We start from the raw sequence: 19,437 nt of genomic DNA, 5'->3' as shown, positions 1-19,437 counted from the left end.
TATCCAAAACAGACAATTGAATCGATTCCTCTTCCTGGTAGAAAGAAGAGAAGGATCAAGGACAATCGAGGCAGTTCTAAAAGGATTAAGGAAAATTAAAGAAGCTCAAGGAGGATTACAAAATCCTTCAGGACACCTCAAGAAGCTTTGAAAAGGAGAAGGTGGCTGGAAAAATGGTTGAATAAGTTACAGCATATGAATGTGATGGAACACTATTGTGCTGTAAGAAATGAGACAGTAGCGAGTAAGAGCACCAAGAATCACCTACCCAGCAAAACTGAGTGTAATGCTACAGGGAAAAATATGGCCATTCAATGAAATAGAGGATTTTCAAGCATTCTTGATGAAAAAACCTGAGCTGAACAGAAAATTTGACTTTCAAATACAAGAAGCAAGAGAAGCATGAGAAGGTAAACAGGAAAAAGGAATCATAAGGAACTTATTAAAGTTGAACTATTTATATTCCTACATGGAAAAAGGATAATTGTAACTCATAAGACCTTTCTCAGTAGGAGAATAGCTAAAGGGAATATATATGTATACATGGAGGATGTATATGTATATAAATATGTGAGTGTGGGCATTTGTATGTTCATGATATACATAGACATAGGGCACAGGATGAGTTGAATATGAAGGGGTGATATCTAAAAAATAAAATTAAGAGGTGAGAGAGGAATTTATTGGGAGAAGAAAGGGAGCAATAGATTAGGGTAAATTATCTCATATAACAGAGGCAAGAGAAAACTGTTACAATGGAGGGGAAGAGCAGGAAGGTGAAAGGGAATGGGACAACCTGATTCCTACTGAATTTGGCCTAAGGAGGGAATAACACACCCTCAATTGGGTATCTTACCCTACAGGAAAATAGGGGGGTAGGGGATAAGACGGGAGGGCAGATTCGGGGAGAGGGTAGTTAGAAGCAAGAATTTTTGAGAAGGGATAGGGTCAAAGGAGAAAACAGAATAAATGGGGAGTGGGATGGGATGGAGGGAAATACAGTTAGTCTTCCAAAATATAACTACTATGGAAATTATTTGGATAATTACACATGTACAATCTATATTGAATTGCTTGTCTTCCCAGTGGGGGTGGGTGAGGAGGGAAGAGGGGAAAAAAATCTGGAACTCAAAGTTTTAAAAACAAATGTTTAAAAGTTGGTTTTTTACATGCAACTGGGAAATAGGATATATAGGTACTGGGCTACAGAAACCCATCTTGCCCTACTAGAAAGTTAGGGGGGTGAAGGGGGAGGATATAAGAGAGAACAGACTGGGGGAAGGGGTATTCAGTAGGCTCGCCATTTTGGGGTGGGGGTAGGGGAAAGACAGGGAGAGAAAAATATCATAACTCAAAATCTTGTGGAAATGAATGTTGAAAACTAAAAGTAAATAAATTAATTTTAAAAAAAAAGAAAAAAGAACTCATGATGAAACATGCTATCCACATCTGGATAGAGAGCGAATGGACTCAGATTACAGATTAAAGCATATCTTCTCTTTTTTTTCTTCAATTTTTTTGGACATAGTCAACAAGAGAATTTATTTTGTATGACTATATATATTTGTAATGGGTTTTGTTTTTCTTGCCTTCTCAATGGATGGGAGAGGGGGAGGGGCATAATTCATAACTGAAAATAAAACTGAATTTTTTAAAAAGCTGTTATTACTATCCCCATTTTACAATTGAGGAAACTGAGGCAGGCAGAGAATAAATAACTTGCTCAGGGGTCACACAGCTAGTAAGTATATAAGGTGGGATTTGAACTTAGGTCCTCTTAACTCTAGATCTAGCACTCTATCCACTGTACTACTTAGTTCTCTGAAACCTCTAATTCCACAAGGAACCTAAAAAGTATTGCTAACAATTATAAAGTCTTGGGCAAGAAATTGAAGACCAAAAGGGGCATGTTTATGTTTTCTTCAGTTGCCCACTGAAAACAACAGACATAAAAGAGAAAAATTAACTTAGGAAGTACACAGCTGGCTAAGAAGGTATTATCTGAGAATGGGATTTGGACACCAACTGAAACTATAAGAATAGCAGATTCCTGGGCAGAAATAGAGTATATCTAACAGAGGCTAGTAAAAATATATTTAACAGGTATCTTACAAAGCTAATTAAAGGGCTTTAAATATGGTAGGGAGAAGGATAAGACTGCCTCTGTGTTTCTCCCATGTTAGAGAACATAGAGAATAGCTAAAACAAATAAAAAACAACAGTTGAGACACCCAAAAATTCACAGGAGACAAAAACCAAGAAAGGAGCTAAAAGTAAAACCCATGGCCTGAGATACTGATATATAAATGCCCAAAGTGCAGGCAACAAGCAAAAGAAGTAGAGATCCTAATGGAAAAGTAGCAACTATGACCTCATAAGCATCACTAAGACTTAATGGGATGATAGGGGCGGCCAGGTGGATCAGCAAGTAAGAGCACTGGCTCCAGTGTCAGGGTGACCTGGGGATCGAATCTGGGCTCCAACACTTAGCTCCACACCCAGAAATAACTGGCCATGTAACCTCGAGCAAGTTACTTAACCCCGATTGCTCATTAAAAAAAAAAAAAGACTTAATGGGAGGAAGCCCATGACTAGACTATGGCTTTATGTGGTCATATCTCATTCAAAAGAAACATGATACATAAAAGTGGGAAGGAGTAGCACTTTATTTTAAGAAAGTATACTCATGTGATGAAATCCAGGAACCAGAGTAGTGGGAGCACAATGAAGAGTAATTGGGCAAAGGTTAACAGAGAGTAAAACAAAAGTGATTTTGTTACTGGAGTATACCATAGACCACCAGCACAGAAAGAGAAAATAGATGAGGAATTTGGAAAACAAATCACAAGCATGGCACACAGACATACTACAGCAATGACAAAGAACCTCAGTACCCAGGTAGCTGCCTGACCTCGCTCTCTCTCAAAAGCAGAGAAGCTAATAACTTGCTGACCTGTTTTAGTGACAATTTCATCATTCAAAAAGTAGAGGAACCAACAAAGGGAAATTTTAATCTGGATGTGATTCTCACTAAGAGGAAAGACTTGCTTTTTGATGTGCAAGTGATTGGAAGCCTAGGGAGAAGTGGCTATTTCCTCCTCTTGTGATAGAGGAGGAGAGGAAACTCAGGCATAGTTTGACATGCATCCTAAATGGAGGGATAGCAAAACAGGCAGGATGTACAGGCAAAGTCAGCAGGAAGGATGGGAGATATGCAAGAATGGAATTCTGAAGAAACAAATGGCATCAATTCCAATGAAGAGACAACATGAATATCTCATGTACTGAAGAGGGAAGCTAGGCCAGGCAACAAAGAATGACTAGAAGGATATGGAAGTTGTATACGAAATGTCAAGAGGGTCATTGCTCAGGGTGAGCTGTGGCTGGGGAGAGAAGCTAAGACAACAGCATGGGGTAGAGGGGAGTGGTTTAAGCAATAGTGGGAGAAAGAATAGGATAAAATAAGGGACAGGCCCTTTGCTTGGACGGGACAGTGATAACTAACACCAGAGAGAAGACAGAACTGCTCAGTTCTGATTATGCTTCTGTTTTCTCTGCTGAGGAATAAGACCTTTGCACTGGATATAACAGAAGAAAAATAATGAGTAGAGAGCCAATGCCCAAAATAAGTAAGGAAACAGTAAAAGAGTACCAGTCACCTGGCCCAGATAAACCACATCCTCAAAGACTGAAAGAACATTCAGACAGGATTACTAAACCTTCATTAGTGATATATGAAAGATCATGGAAAATGAGAGAAGTACCACAAGCTTGAGAAGCTCAAACATCATCCTGTTGTTTTTTTTTAAAGGGAGTCTACACACTACAGTCCAGGAAGCTAGACTCTGATTCCTGGGAAAATTCTAAAATGAATTATTAAAGAGATAGTTAATGCAAAGGAGAAGCAGTGATTAAAAAGAACCAGCTCGGCTTCATCAAGAATAGTTCAGGTCAAATTATTCTCATTTCTTTTTTGGACAGGATAACTAAACTAGCAGATGAGAGAAATTCGGTGGATGGCTTACTTAGATTTTAGCAAAGTTTTTGATAAAATATTTCTTATTATTCTTGCGAAGAGGATGAAGAGCTATGAACTAGATAGAAATACAATTAAGTGACTCAAAGAATAGTTGATAATGGCTCAATGTCAACATGCAGAAGGTCTCTAGTGGAATACCCCAGGGATCTGTAGTTACTCTTGTGCTATCAATGATTTTATCAATGATTTGAATTAAGCTAAAGATGACATGCTAATCTATCACAGAAAGCTGGGAGCAATAGCTAACATCCTGGGCAGATCACTGGACTGAACCTAATAACACAAAATTCTTTTTTTTTCTTTTTGGAGGAGGAATGTAGGGCAATTGAGGTTGAAGTAACTTGCCCAAGGTCACATGGCGAGTGTTAAGTGTCTGAGGCTAGATTTGAACTCAGGTCCTCCTTACTACTTACTCTATTCATGGTGCCACCTAGCCACCCCCTATAACACAAAATTCAATAGGGATAAATGTAATGTCTAACATTTAGGTATATAAAAAAATCAACATCAGAAGCACAAGATGGAGGAGGGATGGTTAGAAGGCAGTTGTTCTGAAAAAGACCTAGAGGTTTCAGAAAGCTGTGAGTTCAGGTGAGTCACCAGTGTGACGTGACTGCCAAAAAACAAACTTTCTTGTATGCTTCATTGTTAGGGAATAGGGGACATGATGGTCCCACAGGATTCTGCCCTCATCAGATCTCAAATGGAACACTGAGTTCAATTCTGGCCAAGGCAGCTAACAAAGACATTTATGAACTGCAGAGGCTGATCAATGACTAGCTATTGGGTATGTTATAGCAGAGATTCCTTTTATGTACAGTTTGGACTAGATTTTTGCCCAGGTCCCTTCCAACTTTCAAATTCTGAGATCCTGTAATGCCTCCCTGCATGAAGAATGGACTGGAATAACAGATCCACAAGTCCTTCAATCAGTGTAAATTACTATTATAAGTTGTTCCTGTCTTCAAGATTACAAGGCACAGGGGCAGTTAGGTGGTACAGTGAGTAAGAGTGCCGGCCCCGGAGTCAGGAGGACCCGAGATTGGTTCCGGTTTCAGATACTTAACACCCACACAAAAAAACTGGTCATGTAACCTTGGGCAAGTTACTTAACCCCAATTGCTTTAAAAAAAAAAAAAAGATTACAAGGTACTCACTTTGTCTCCCATGGATGCAGACTTTTGCTAGTATGTGAGATAAAAAGGAGATGGAACAATCCGAGCCTCCTAGAGTAGGACAAAAAAATTCATAAAATTAAGGGAAATTAACATACTTATGAGTCACCCTGTCCTCAAGGAACTCTTCTGCTGACCCAGATAGTCACTCATCCATTTACCCAACAAATATTTATTCAGTGCCTAGTATGTATATGTGGGGACCCAAGAAACAGCTGTGAATAAATTACCAAGTAGGAAGTACAGATCTGTGTTGTAGAGGTCGCACATTTGGCTATTTCCCTGCCATTAGAGCACTTATGTTCAGAGCCTGGGAGAATGAGATCAAAGAAAGGCAAATCTTTCTGTTCCCCCACCAACCAGGAGTTGAAACAACTGCCATTAAAGAAAAGCACTGCCAGGTTCATAGAGTTTTCCTCATCCACTTCTAGAATCTTCATTTATAAACACAGTAATATGCTTTCAAATAGGTAAGTTATTCTTTCCAGTGTCAACATTTTATGAGTTATGGCAAGGTAAGGGGATGCCACAGGTCCATGCTGCTGCTGCTGGGGATGGCACTTCTACGGGATTTAGGGTTTACAAAGCACTTTACAAATAGCACCTCAATTTATCCTAACAACAACCTGGGAAATAGGTGCTACTATTACAATTGCCACTTTACAAATGAGGAAACTGAGGTGAACAGGGTTAAGTGACTTGACCAAAGTCACAAATCTAGTAAATGTCTGAGACCAGATTTGTAACCATACCTTCCTGACTCAAGGTCCAGTGCTCTCTCCACTGCATCACCTAGATGCCTCTAAGTAGAAAAAGACAGTAACAGACCAAGTATTATAATCATTTAACAAGCAAATATTAAGCACCTCCTATATTCTAAGCACTGTGTGAGGTGCAAGGGACACAACAACAAAAGTGGAACATTCCCTGCCCTCTAGAAGCTTATACTCTTTTGGGAGAAGACAACATGCACATGCAAGATAAACACCAAGCAAACCAGAGCACCAAAGGCTCACAAAGAGGCAGTCCCACACCATGCAAATCTTACACACAGCACTGACACTTGACTGTGATAAAAGAGATGAAAACCATCAATTCAAAAGACAAGAACAACTTTCTGACACAGAAGCCAAAATGAGGTCGATCACTACTTCCCTTCAGAACTGCTCCTGCAGAGCCTGTCATTCACAAAGAAGGGATCCATGATAATCAAGGCATTCTCTCTGGGCAAAGTTATGGCTCGGGGCCCAGTTCTACAACTAATGAAAATTTCTACAGAACTGATTCGGATTCTCCCTTGAATAACGTAGCCAGAAGATGAACTCTTCTATACTTACATTTAAAAACTCAGAATGCCTCATATTTTGCACATTCTGCTTTCCCATCACACTGTGACTATGCTACATGTTAGTACAGTCAGAAGCCCTGGGTTCAATCTCTACTGATCACCACCTGTTTGGGACAAATCATTCAGCCTCTAGTTACCTCAGTTTTCTTCAACCATAAAAGGAGGGAATTGGACTAGAAGGCCTTCAGGACTCCCTTCTAGTTCTAGGTGTATGACTTTATGACTTCCATATCAATAATGTTAATTACCAAAGGAATATTAGGTACCATTTTCAAGAACCAACCTGGAACAGTAAATAAATACTCACAGAAGCTAGCCACAGAAATGAGAAAAGAAAGAAGCTCTGCTACTCCACCACAGATTGCTGTTTCAGTAGAACATGACTTTCCCTTCGACCTAACAAGGAAGATCTGAGCTAGCTCTCTCCTGACCTGATGAATTCATCAAATACTCACAAGTAAAGATGGAAGCCATGCTGTCCAGAGGTCAAATTCTAAGCAACCTACACTTGTGGTGTTCACTATCTCTGCCGTGAGGAATGGAGGGTGGGAAAGATAAAGGTTCCCTAGTAAATCTGGGAATTTATTCTGAGAATCCATAAGTCAGTTATGTGATACAATGGATAGAGTACCAAACCTGAAGTCATGAAGACTCACATTCCTAAGTTCAAATCAGGCCCCAGACACTTACTAGCTGTGTGACCCTAACCTTTGTCTCAGTTTCCCCTTCTGTAAAGTGAGCTGGAGAAGGAAACAGCAAACCCTCCAGTATCCTTGCCAAGAAAACCCCAAATGGGGTCATAATGAATTGGACACAACTAAAATGACCAAACCACAAGAGTAAATCTGGACACGTGGCTACACAAATCCCAGCTGCCTTTTGCTGTCACTGAATGGCTTGGGAGGAGGGAGACCCAACAGCCTGCTCACCTCTGAGGGAATCAGAGATCCTCTGGAGCACCTGGATCATCTCCTCCCCTAGCAGAGGGAAGTAGTTCTGGGGGAAGAACAGGGATGGGCTTTGCTCCTTCATCTGGTTATTCAGGTGGTCAGGCAGACACACAACTTTGCTGAGGAGAGTCTCTTGGAGAAGGGAAGAGCCTCGGGGCACCTGTTGCTGACACATCTCCCACATCAACTCTGCCAGTCTGCCCATCTTCAGGAACCTGGAGAGCACCTGCACCATCTTCATCAGACGATAGCTTGGACTAAAATCAAAAGAGCAGCTGAAGGAAAGACTGCAATAAGGAGGCAGATGGTGACTACTGGCTACAGCATCTCTGAATCCAAGAGGCATGAGCTAGAAATCACCACACAATCCTGAAAATGTGAGCTTCTCTAGAAAAAAGAATCTTTTTGTCATCGTTCTTTGGTACGGACCTATGATTTCATCAGTGAAGAGTGGAGAGTCTCAGGATGAGGAAATGCCCAACGTGGATCTTCAACTGTTCTGCAACATGTAGTCATTAAAGGTGCGCCTGGTATGCTGAGATGCCAAGTGACTTGTCCAGGGACACAGAGCCAGGATGTCAGAGGCAGAGCTCAAATCCAGGTTGTCTAAGGCTAGTTCTCAATGTGCTAAACCACGCTACCTCCCACAGCAGCTGTCTATTGTAAACACAAAATAACTAGAAAATCTAGGCATATGGTATTGCTCTGGAAGTACAATTTTGATTCCAAGGGGAGATGGCTGGACTAGGACAGGCTCAAGCAGTCTTCTACAACTGGGTCACTTTACTGTCAACTCAAAGAGTCAGCTCTCTGTGTAGCAGCCCAAAAGGCTAATGCAATCTTAGGCTGCATTGACAGAAGCAACAGTGTCCAAATGAATGCAGATGACCCCAGTCAGAGCACTGTGACAGGTTCTGGGTGCCACATACTAGAAGGGAAAACAAGCTGGAGCACATCTGGAACCGCAAGGAGTCTTAAAACTCTGTCATAGCAACATTAAAGAAACTGGGCAGGGGGCAGGGGCTTAGTCTGGAGAACAGGAAAGCTAGGTGGGGACACTGCCCATATCTTCTAATTACTGAGTTTTCATGGGGCTTGACCCTGGAGGACAGAACTAAAAGCAATGGATAGAAATTAAAGGGAGAGAGATTTAGGTTCAGTATTAGATTGGTTTTCCTAAGGATCTGAGTTATCCAAAAATAGCATGAACTGCCTCTCAAGGTAGTAAGTTCCCCATCACTGAAGGTCTTAGACTGGAGACTGGATAACCATGAACTATAGATGTTATAGGTAGGATTCATGCTTTGGCACTTTCAAGATCTCTTCCAACTCTGAAATTCTGATAATTATATGATTTCACAATGCTAGCAAATATTTCTGTTTGCAGGGAAAAAACAATTATCTACATTTTTCACAGGAGAGTAGAAAGACCTCTGGTCTTATAAGTCAAAAGGCCTGTGTTCAAGTTCTATCTCTGACAGGAGACTGTAGCAGCAAGCACCCCAGCGTCCCCAGGGTTGCTCCCACTACAGGTTCTTAGATCTGCTTTGATAAAGGAAAGCAACTCAAAATGGGTTAACAAGGTTACTTTAATCAGTCAAATATGTATCATTTACCTAGTTCAGGGGAAAAAGGTCAGCACCCCGAACTTCAGAGTATACAGACAGAATTATCAAGAAAGAGAAACAGATCAAGTAGACAGTTTCCAAACTGTCCAACCATTACATCCATACCAAATCAACATCTGGGTTTTAAAGCCGGGGAGCTCTGGACAACAGCTTCCCAGAGTTTCATCTGACCAAATCACAGAACACTTCTCAAAGTGAGCCCCAAAACAAAGCTACACATCAGGGCTTATATAGCCTTCTCTTGGCTCAGAGAATGTAACAACCTTAATGACTCACTGGCCAATCAAGAAGTATCTACTGAAAAACAAGCCTCCCACACCAGGCTCCAGGTGCACTTTAGCCTAGGGGCAGGAAAGATCTTTAAAATTTACATTCTTATTACAGAGACCCAAAGACAAAAGGAACCAAACACAAACCACCTAACCTCTCAGCTTTAGTTTCCTCATTTGCAAAATGGAGATGATAATACTTGCATTATTTACCTCACAGGTTCCTATGAAGACAGTGTTTTGTAAACTGCGGCATCTATACAGGGTTGTTGTTAAGTGGTACAACAGTGGATAAAGAACAGACCTCAGAAACAAGAAGGTTTCACTTGTTCTTGAATCCTGAGGAATACAAACTTTGAACCAGTGTACAAATCCCATCTCAGTCACTTCTTGTGTGACCGGGAGCAAGTCACTTATCCTCTCTGGGCCTCACCTGTACACAAAGAGTTTGTTCTAGAGAACCTTTATGACTCCATGGGACAATGGGTAAATGGGTAAGTAAATCACTTACCTGTCCCCAGCAGTTATTTAAGCATACAAATTATAGATGAGTTGCTGGTTCACACTGGAGTGTCCAAGTTGGGAAGTCCCTCCACACCAATGAAATCACAGGTTCAGACCCATTTGAAAAAAAAGTACTATATATATGGGAACTGCTCCAGGGCCAGATGGGTTCACAAGTGAATTCTACCAAACATTTAAAGAACAATTAGTTTCAACACTATATAAACTATTTGGAAAAACAGGTGAAGGAGGAGTCCTACCAAATTCCTTTTATGCCACAAATATGGTACTTATACCTAAACCCTTTTAAAAAGAACTAAAAGAGAGAAAGAAAATTATAGACCAATTTCCCTAATAAATATCAAAGCAAAAGTTTTGAACAAAACACTAGTAAGGAAATTACAGCAATTTATCATAAGGATTATATACTATGACCAGTTGGGATTTATATGAGAAATGCAAGATTGGTTAAATGTTAAGAAAACTATTAACATAATCAACCATATCAATAACAAAACCAACAGAAATCATATGATGATCTCAGACACTGAAAAAGCTTTTGATAAAATACAACATTCGCTCCTATTAAAAACACTAGAGAGCATAGGAATAAAGGGAGCGTCCCTTAAAATGTTACTCAGTATCTATCAAATATTATCTATAAAGGGGATAAGCTAGAAACTTTCCCAATAAGATCAGGGGTAAAGCAAAGATGACCATTATCACCATTATTATTCAATATAGTACTAGAAATGTTAGTTATAGCAATATGAGAAGAAAAATCGAAGGAATTAGAATAGGCAATGGGAAACAAAACTATCATTCTTTGCAGATGATATGATGGTATACTTAGAGAATCCTACAGAATCAACTAAAAAATTAGCTGAAACAAAGTTGCAGGATATAAGAGAAACCCACATAAATCATCAGTATTTCTTTATATGACCAATGCAACCAAGATTAGAAAGAAAGCAGAAAGCTGGGAAACAATCTTTACACGAAGTGTCTCTGATAAATGCCTCATTTCTCAAATACATAGAGTACTGAGTCTAATTTACAAGAATACAAGTCATTCCCCAACTGATAAATAATCAAAGAATATGAACAGTTTTCAGATGAAATCAAAGCTATATACAGGCATAGGAATAAGTACTCTTTTTTGAAAGAAATGCAAATTAAAACAACTATGAGGTACTACCTCAAACATATCTGATTGGCACTGACACAAAAGAAAAATGATAAATGCTGGAGAGGATATGGGAAAATTGGGACACTAATTCACTGCTGGTGGAGTTGTAAACTGATCCAACCATTCCGGAGAACAATTTGGAATGATGCCCAAAGGGCAACCAAACTATCCATACCCTTTGATCCAACATTACTTCTACTAGGTCTGTATCCCAAAGAGATCACAAAAAAGGGAAAATGACCTACATATGCAAAAATATTTATAGCAGCCCTTTTTATGGTGGTAAAATATTGGAGGGGATGCCCATCAATTGGGGAATGGCTGAACACATAGTGGTATATGAATATAATGGAATACTATTGTGCAATAAGAAATGATGAACTGGCAGATTTCAGAAAAACCTGCAAAGACTTGTATGAACTGATGCAAAGTGAAATGAGCAGAACCAGAAATACACTGTACATAGCATCAGCAACACCATGTGATGATTAACTACTCTTCTCAGCAACACAATAATCCAAGACAAGTACAAAGGATTCAGGAAGGAAAATGCTATCCACATTCAGATATAGAACTGGTGGACTCTGATGCAGATCAAAGCACACTTTTTTCATTTTATTCTTTTTTGTGTTTTTTTTCTTTTGATCTGTTTCTTCTCTCACAAGTGTGACTAATATGAAAATGTGTTTTAGCACAAGTATAACCTATATCAAACTGCCTACCATTTTAAGAAGAGGGGAGGAGAGGGAGTATAATGGTAAAGAGATTTTGAAGATCTTCCCAGCCCATTAATATGCCTAAGGGAATTTGAAAATCTTCCCTGTCCCCTAATAGGGTGAATGTAATCACATGGAGTCTGTGGTGGGAGGAGCTTGCTGAAGGATGGAGCAGAGCCCACAGGAAGAAGGGAGTCAGAGCAGCTAGAGGGTGGGAGAGGACACACCAAGGCTCATGAATGTTTGCTCCCTGTTGTGACAACTAGACTTGAGTGTTAGTTTGTGGGAAGGCTAAAGGATGGTATGCCTCTCTACTGCATTGTGGTGTATTAACTTCTATGTTGCTATGATGAATTTGGTTTCCTGGTGTTGGGATTTGCTTTGGTGTCTGAATAAATGTTTTGTTTCTGTCTTCTCTATGGAAAGTCTATTATATTTTGTGATTGAGAACTATGCAGGCATGTTGCCGTTGGCACTGTGAATATTGCACTGGTGCTACATTTGGTGATGAGGATGGGATCATGAAATATCAGACCTCTATTTGGAGGCAGAAGAGATTTAGAAGAAGAAATGGATATCCCAGGATGGGAAGATTTACCTTATTTCTCCCTAGCAAGGGAATGGGCTAAAGCTAAAGTACAGGGCTCTGTGAAAACTGGGAACTGAAACTACAGAAGGGAGAACCTAGAGACTTAGAAACATGTTTGCAAGGAATACCAATAAAACCAGGGAGAGAAGTGGAAGGGGTATGTAGAAGAGGCTGGGTTTTACTAACAGGTTACTGTATTATACGTAAAAGCAGCTACATGGTGGGAGAGATAGGACACACCCAGGGAAACAGCTAGGCTTGTGTTTGTCCCCTGCTGTGATAGTTAGGCTTGTGAGTGTTTGTGGGGAGGCTAAAGGATGGTGTGGCTTCATGCTGTGTTATGGTGTATTAACTTCTTTGCTACTATGATGGATTTGACTTTCTGGTGTTGGGATTTGGTTTTCTGGTGTCTGAATAAATGTTTTGCTTCTGTCTTATATATGGAGTGGAAGAACCACTCACATTCCCGAGGTTAAGGAAAATTTGCAATTGAGAACTATTTGGGCATACTTATAGTCACCATTGGTGCTGTGAATATTGCACTGGCACTACAGGGAGGAAGGGAGAAAAATTTGGAACTCAAAATCTTGTAAAAATGAATGCTAAAAATTGTCTTGACATGTAATTGGGGGGAAAAAAATACCATTAAAAAAAGATAAAGTACCAGACTTGCAATCAGGAAGTTCTAGGTCTAAATAAATAAATGTGAACTGCTATTAATAATTCTCTTCATAACCAATGATGAAGTAGACTACCTACTTCCTTACAGAGAAATAATGGACTATTCCCTACAGCAAGATGATGAATTCCCTCCCTCCTCCCCAATGTGGGGGGAAAGAAGGGGTGGGAGAGAAAAGAATTTTAAAATGTTTTTAAAATTAGTTCTCCTCTGTTTACCTATTCTACCTAATACTGTCCCACTCCATATATCTATGATGTATGCAAATGTTCAAAAGAGAATAAGCTAGAAATGGTCTAATTTTACAATTACTAGATAAACGTTTATTAATAAGAAAAATAAGGATGGTTGATTATTCATAGAATTAAGATCAGTAAGCCAGTAACCTTCCATGTCTTACATTGTGTATGTCAATGCTTAAAAAACAAACAAAAAATCTCAAAAAGACAAAGTCCAGCTAACTATACTTACCCAGCAGTAACAATGATGGATTCCATCAAGAACAGAAAGGCTTGGTCAGCTGGACCTTCTAGAAAAAAACTATCCCACAGTTCCTCTAGTTGGCCAGCAGGTAGCAGTTCTAGCCAATCAGGGCTCAATTTGCTGACAAGACATCGAAGGAAGGTAGAAAAGTAGATCTTGGAAAATTCTTCCCTCTCTCTGGGTAGGACTGTGTTCTTCACTCCATTCAAGTAGAGCTTCACAGACCTCAGAGCCTCAGATATTTGGACCCCATCCCTGGAAGATGAAAGAGTGTGGAGAGCTTCTTGTACAGTGTGGCGGACCTCTGAGAGTTCTGGATCCATTGTGTTAAGTATCAGAGCTGAAAAAACAAAGGAAAAAATATTTTAAATTCAAGCTTTCAACAGTTTCAGTCATAAAGAAAAGGGGTCAGGAATAAATATCACCTATAATATCACATAAAATATAATCTTTTGGTTATTAGTCTCTTAGAAGCCTCCTCTTCTCCTTCACATATAAACTACATAAGCACATCAACTCACATCAGTCTATTCTTGATGTTTTCCAGTCTACTTTCTGTCCCCTGCCATTCCACCGAAGCCACAACCATTAAGAAACCACTTCATATGTAACTCAGGTTATTCCCAGTCACATCACTTGGTGGCCTCTCCACTGCCCTCTTCCTCTTTATGCCCCTTTCCAATGTGAAATTCCTTGACAACAGAAATCTTGCATTCCTCTACTACCACTGCTAACATAATAGTGGGTACACAGCAGGAGCTTCATAAAGACCGGCTGAGTTGAAATGAGTTTGAGTGGCAAAGCCTTACTAATCCTTTCCTTGTAGTTTAAGAGGTCTAATGGAAGATCACGTGGGAAGGCTATCTATCCACAAAGTTAGATACAAAGATCAGGGATCTATGTCATTTTTCTGGAACTTCCCACCCAATCTAAGGTGCGGATAATCTCTTCAGCACTTTGCAGCTTACAAAGTACTTCTTAACAGAAAATCCTAGCATCCAATACAGTGCCAGGTACAAAGCAGGCAATAAACGTCTACTGATTCAACAAACTCCTAAGGGGAATAGTTTGGATGCAATTAATTACCCCAGACTGACCTAACAAAAGAACACAAGCCGAAAGAGGCAAGACCCAACATTATCACTGTTCCACTTTATGACTTGGGCCTCCTCTGGACCTCAGTTTCTTTTTCTATAAAAGGCGGCAATTGGCCTTAGATGATCTCCAAGAACCTGGCCAGTCCTGACACGGTGTGACCCCCTACGGTGTGACAGTGAGGGCACTGGATCTGGGGTTGGATGATCTGTGCTGAAACCTGTTACTTAGCATCTGTGTGGCCTCAGGCGGGTAGGCGGGACTCGTGACCCTTTTCTGGGCCTTAAGCCCTCATATGTTTTACTCTCATGGGGATCTCTGGGTCCCTTACCTAGTCCATTCGTTTATGGGGGGGAGGGGAGGAACTGAATCTCTGAAAAAGAAACGACCTACCTAGGGTCGCACGGTTAAACAGAGAAAAGCTGAGCCTCCTCAAAAAGGGCCCTTTCCCTTACCCCAAGAAAGGCACCTGGACAGAACTAGGAGGTTTATTTAAAATCCACCCAGGAAGTCCACGCACGTGGAAGCTTTTCTCGGACTGAGACATGCGCCACTGGGTAGGGGGGCGAGTAAGGAAAGAACCACCACATTCCCAAGGTTAAGGAAAAGAACGAGGCAGGGTAAGGCGGAGCTTAGCTAACACCAGCCAATCAGCCACGGCAGCGTACGCCGCCTGAGCCTACCCTTCACAGCCCTTGGGCCAGGGTCAGCCAATCAGCGGCTGTGTCCCGCCTCACAGCCCCTTAGTGTAACAACAATCCCGGAAATGTGAATACTCACCGTTAGCCCGGATTCAAGCTCATTTACGTTCTAGATTTCACCTCTGGCCGAGCGCCCCACCGCAACCCAAACTGGGCAGACCAACGAGTCCCCCAGCAATCCTCCGCGCTCTACGGCAAGTCCCTGTGTCCATTTGCGCACCATCCGTCCTCATCCCCGATTCGACGCCATTCACTTCTGCCCCGCCCCTTTGTTTTACTATGACGTCAGATTCCTTTTAATTCCTCAATACCTGAATGGAACCTCTGAAACAAAATACAAATGCAAAACCAAAGGGGAAAAATTACTGAATGGAAAGGCCAGCGAATCTGGGCGTCTTTTATTTTCTTGACGCTTGTTCCTTCTATGACGAATCAGCGGATGGGTACACAGGCCTTTTCCTGGGCCTTCGCGGGAACACGGGCGAGAATTTGGAGCTCGCGCGAGAAGGGTGGGGCGGCTCGTGCGCCCCTTGGTCGTGGTTATTGGGGCGAAAACGGCCTGAGGCCGTGGTCCACGTTATCTCTTGGCGGGGGAGGGAAAGGAGAATGACCGAGGCCCAGATGACCTAGGCAAGGCCGGATTGCAAGGGATATTAGGAATCAGTCTAATCCAGCGCTTTCATTTCACGGAGCTAAACTGCTCCCAGGCTACACAATAATTCAATGGCAAAGCCAGGACTAGAACCCAATCTTCATTTGTGTGGGTTTGAACATTTTATTTTATTTTTTCACCTCTTGTATTTTTATATCTAAATGTCCAAATTGCGCTTCCCAGAGAGTTGTCCCTTGAAAAAGAAAGAAAAAACAATTTAACAAAACCAGCTGAACTTAAACATTTTAATCTTCATCTCTGTTAGTTTATACAAGTCAGTTCTATTGAAAGATAAAATCCTTAGGTAATTAAATGGCTCTGCAATTTCATTGGTGTTGGCACTACCAAAGCACGACATAACCTCATTGCTTTCTCATCCTATGCAATTTATACCTACAGCTTTTTCTGTCTTACATAAAGGATCTGCCCAAATAAATGGAGGTTTTCTGCTAGTTCACTTAATATCCCATCTGTTGTCTTTCATTCTCATTACACAAATCTACCTTCTTTTCTCATTATGTCCTTGATCCTTTCGTGCTACTTCTCATACTCAAGTCATTAGTAACAGGCTTCTGTTTCCTTAGGACCATAATTCATTCATTGCCTTTTGAGTTACTTGTAATTTTGATCCTTCCAGACCAGTATGGCATTCCGTGTAGCCGTGCAGCACCACAGGGAGAATACTGGTAAAGAATGTGCTTTTGAAGTGGGAGGAGGACCCCTATGTACAAAAATATTTATAGTGGCTCTTTTTGTGGTGGCAAAGAATTGGAAATCAAGATGATGCCCATCAATTGGGGAATGGCTGAACGAGTTGTGGTATATGAATGTAATGGAATACTACTGTGCTATAAGAAATGAGCAGCAGACAGGCTTCATAATAACCTGGAGAAACTTATACAAACTGATGCTGAGGGAGAAGAGCAGAACCAGCAGAAATCTGTCACAATCACAGACACAACAGTGTGTGAGGACTGTCTTTGATAGACTCTCAGCAATGCAAGGTTATAAGACAACTCCAAAAGATTCATGAGGGAAAGAGATATCCACATCCAGAGAAAGAACTACAGTCTGAATGCAGACTGAAGCAAACTACCTGCTCTCTTTCTTTTTCTTGCTTTGTTTTGTTTCCTCTTTCCCATTGTTCATTCCATTGGTTATAATCGTTCTCTACAACCCTACTAATGTTTAATGTGAAGGTATTTCTAGATCCTATATTTGACTGCATGCCACCATGGGGTGGGGGGAGGGAGGAGGAGAAAATTTGAAACTGGAGGGACTGTGGAACTAAATGTTCTAAAAGTAAATAAACTAATTAAATAAAATTAAAAAAAAAAAAAAGAAATGTGCTTTCGCAGCAACCTGCAGTTTGGAGTCACTGAAAGAACTGTATAACTTCCTAAATGCTGTCCCACCTAATTTCTTCCCTACATCTGAAGCCTACTCATTGTCAATCTGTAGCACCTGTCCAAATTATTTATATAGAGCAGGAGTTCTTAAACTGGAGTCCATGAACTTGCTTTTTAACTATTTTGATAGCTGTTTCAATACAATTGCTTTCCTTTCCAATCCTGTTTTATTTTATGCATTTAAAAACATTGTTCTGATGAGGCCTCAGCAAACTGCCAAAGAGAATCATGAAGAAAAAACCTGCCAAACATAAGACCAAATAATATTTGTCACCTCTAGAAGTCCTATTGTTAAAATATACTTGTGGGGGTGGCTAGGTGGCACAGTGAATAGAGCACTGGCCCTGGAGTCAGGAGGACCTGAGTTCAAATATGGCCTCAGACACAACGCAAAAAAACTAGCTGTGTGACCTTGGAAAAGTCACTTAACCCCAATTGCCCTACCCTTCCCCCTCCAAAAAGCAAAAAGAAATATTCAAAGTTAAAAAAAATTTTTAATGTATGTATGTGTGTGTGTGTGTGTATATATATATATATATATATATATATATATATATATTTGTGGTCTAAGTACTTCAGTGGGCCTGAGGAGCATCTAAACTCTTCATCCATTAGGATATTACAGCAAATTTAGAAAATTATAATTGGGAAACAAGAAGACTCTGTCTGGGAGGGAATAAGATATGAGACAGCAGGAGCTGAGACAGGAGGAGGAGGGATACATGTCAGCAGCAAGGAAATGCGCATGGAAGATATCAAATGGAATTAAGGTAAAGAGAAGGACTGCAGTAAAGAGCACTAGTGGGGACTCCATATTTTGGGAAGTGGGACCAGATATGGGTTATGGGGTGCTTGGGATCTATGTCTGTAATATCAGTTTGTAAAACCAGTCTGTAAAATCACATTTCCCCCTCCCCAGCCTCAGAGCATTAACTCTGCCCCTTCCCCCTGCCAGCACTCTGTCCAGCAACAACTCATCAACTATTTATTTCTGCTTGGAACAATAACAAGCTACACCCATGAATCTTTCCAAACCATCTATAAACATTTTAGCTTAGGCAAATGTTATCTCCCCTAAGTATAAGGGCCAGCTGCACTTATGAATCCTTCAATGCACTATGTATAGGTTAACTCCTCAGCCAATTATACACATACTGAGTCTCTGTTAGCCTTGGTTCCCAACATCCATCTTGTCAAACATGACACTGATGGGTGGCAGACTAGGCACTTCTCAGTCAGCCTTGACTGCTAACTGACTTAATGATGTTTCAAGCCTAAAACCACACCTCCAGGTAGCCCCACCTTGGGCTATTTCCCAGTGAATTATGGGCAATACCCCTGTGCAGTTGACATCAAAAGTGCATGTTCCTTTAAGCACTGACCACTCCTTAACTCCTCCCTAATCCCACCCTAACCCTAGTTAGCATAATTGACATCTGATTTACTGTCTTGACTGCTTAAAACTATACCTGTGACTTCTTTAAGTTTGCAGGTTCCCTAAGAACTCTTGCCCGCTGTACAGTGTAACAATAAACTTGTGGGTTCCCTAAGAAGCCCTGCCCTCTGTAAAGCATAACAATAAACTTTTACAATCCTGACTCCAAGTTTGCTTGGGCCTACTGAATTCTTTCCAGACTGAATCTCAGGGATTCGGGTCATTGATACTGATCAGAGTTCCTGTATAACCTATTGCCATCCCCCCTATCATGGGGACACATAAGACTTAGATTTTAGCTGTACATTCTTCCAAGGCTTGGATTCATTATTCCTAATCTATGTGCCAGTTATTGAGAGGCCAACACACAGGCACAGATTCACTCCTTTTGTGATATTTTGCTGTAGCTTGTTTTTCCCTTAAGCCTGCAGGGAGCTCTAAAGTCAAAACTGCCTTATTTATCCTGCAAGTTTAATTATCTGGGTGCAATATTTGAGTTGTCCACCAGGTGGTGCCACACATAAACGACTAGCTCAGTCCCCTGTTCTAGTTAATGCACAAGAGGATAACTGGTTT

General features: G+C 40.8%; 1 protein-coding gene across 4 annotated transcripts in view; it reads right to left on the bottom strand.

Annotated features, from left to right (window-relative positions):
• The window catches only part of TELO2 (telomere maintenance 2), a 36,041-nt gene extending 20,390 nt beyond the window's left edge, over window positions 1–15,651 (bottom strand). The window contains exons 1-4 of one of the 4 annotated variants that reach the window (XM_069108908.1): window positions 15,445–15,651; window positions 13,558–13,909; window positions 7,492–7,769; window positions 5,197–5,265 (exon numbers count right to left, since the gene is read on the bottom strand). In XM_069108908.1, the coding sequence (XP_068965009.1) occupies window positions 5,197–5,265; window positions 7,492–7,769; window positions 13,558–13,892 (682 nt within the window). In that variant the 5' untranslated portion in view covers window positions 13,893–13,909; window positions 15,445–15,651. Of the gene's footprint in view, window positions 1–5,196; window positions 5,266–7,491; window positions 7,770–13,557; window positions 13,910–15,057; window positions 15,311–15,444 lie in introns of those variants that run through there. The other 3 variants (XM_069108886.1, XM_069108900.1, XM_069108893.1) reach the window with 3 other exon arrangements.
• Window positions 15,652–19,437: the final 3,786 nt, after the last annotated feature.

The sequence above is a fragment of the Petaurus breviceps genome, unplaced genomic scaffold, assembly GCF_028583685.1.
Source record: "Petaurus breviceps papuanus isolate PSGF00001 unplaced genomic scaffold, PetGlider_PUasm1.0 138, whole genome shotgun sequence".
Classification (NCBI taxonomy): Eukaryota; Metazoa; Chordata; class Mammalia; order Diprotodontia; family Petauridae; genus Petaurus; species Petaurus breviceps.
The sequence above is the reverse complement of the archived record's forward strand: the minus strand, read 5'-3'. Positions and strand labels throughout refer to the sequence as shown.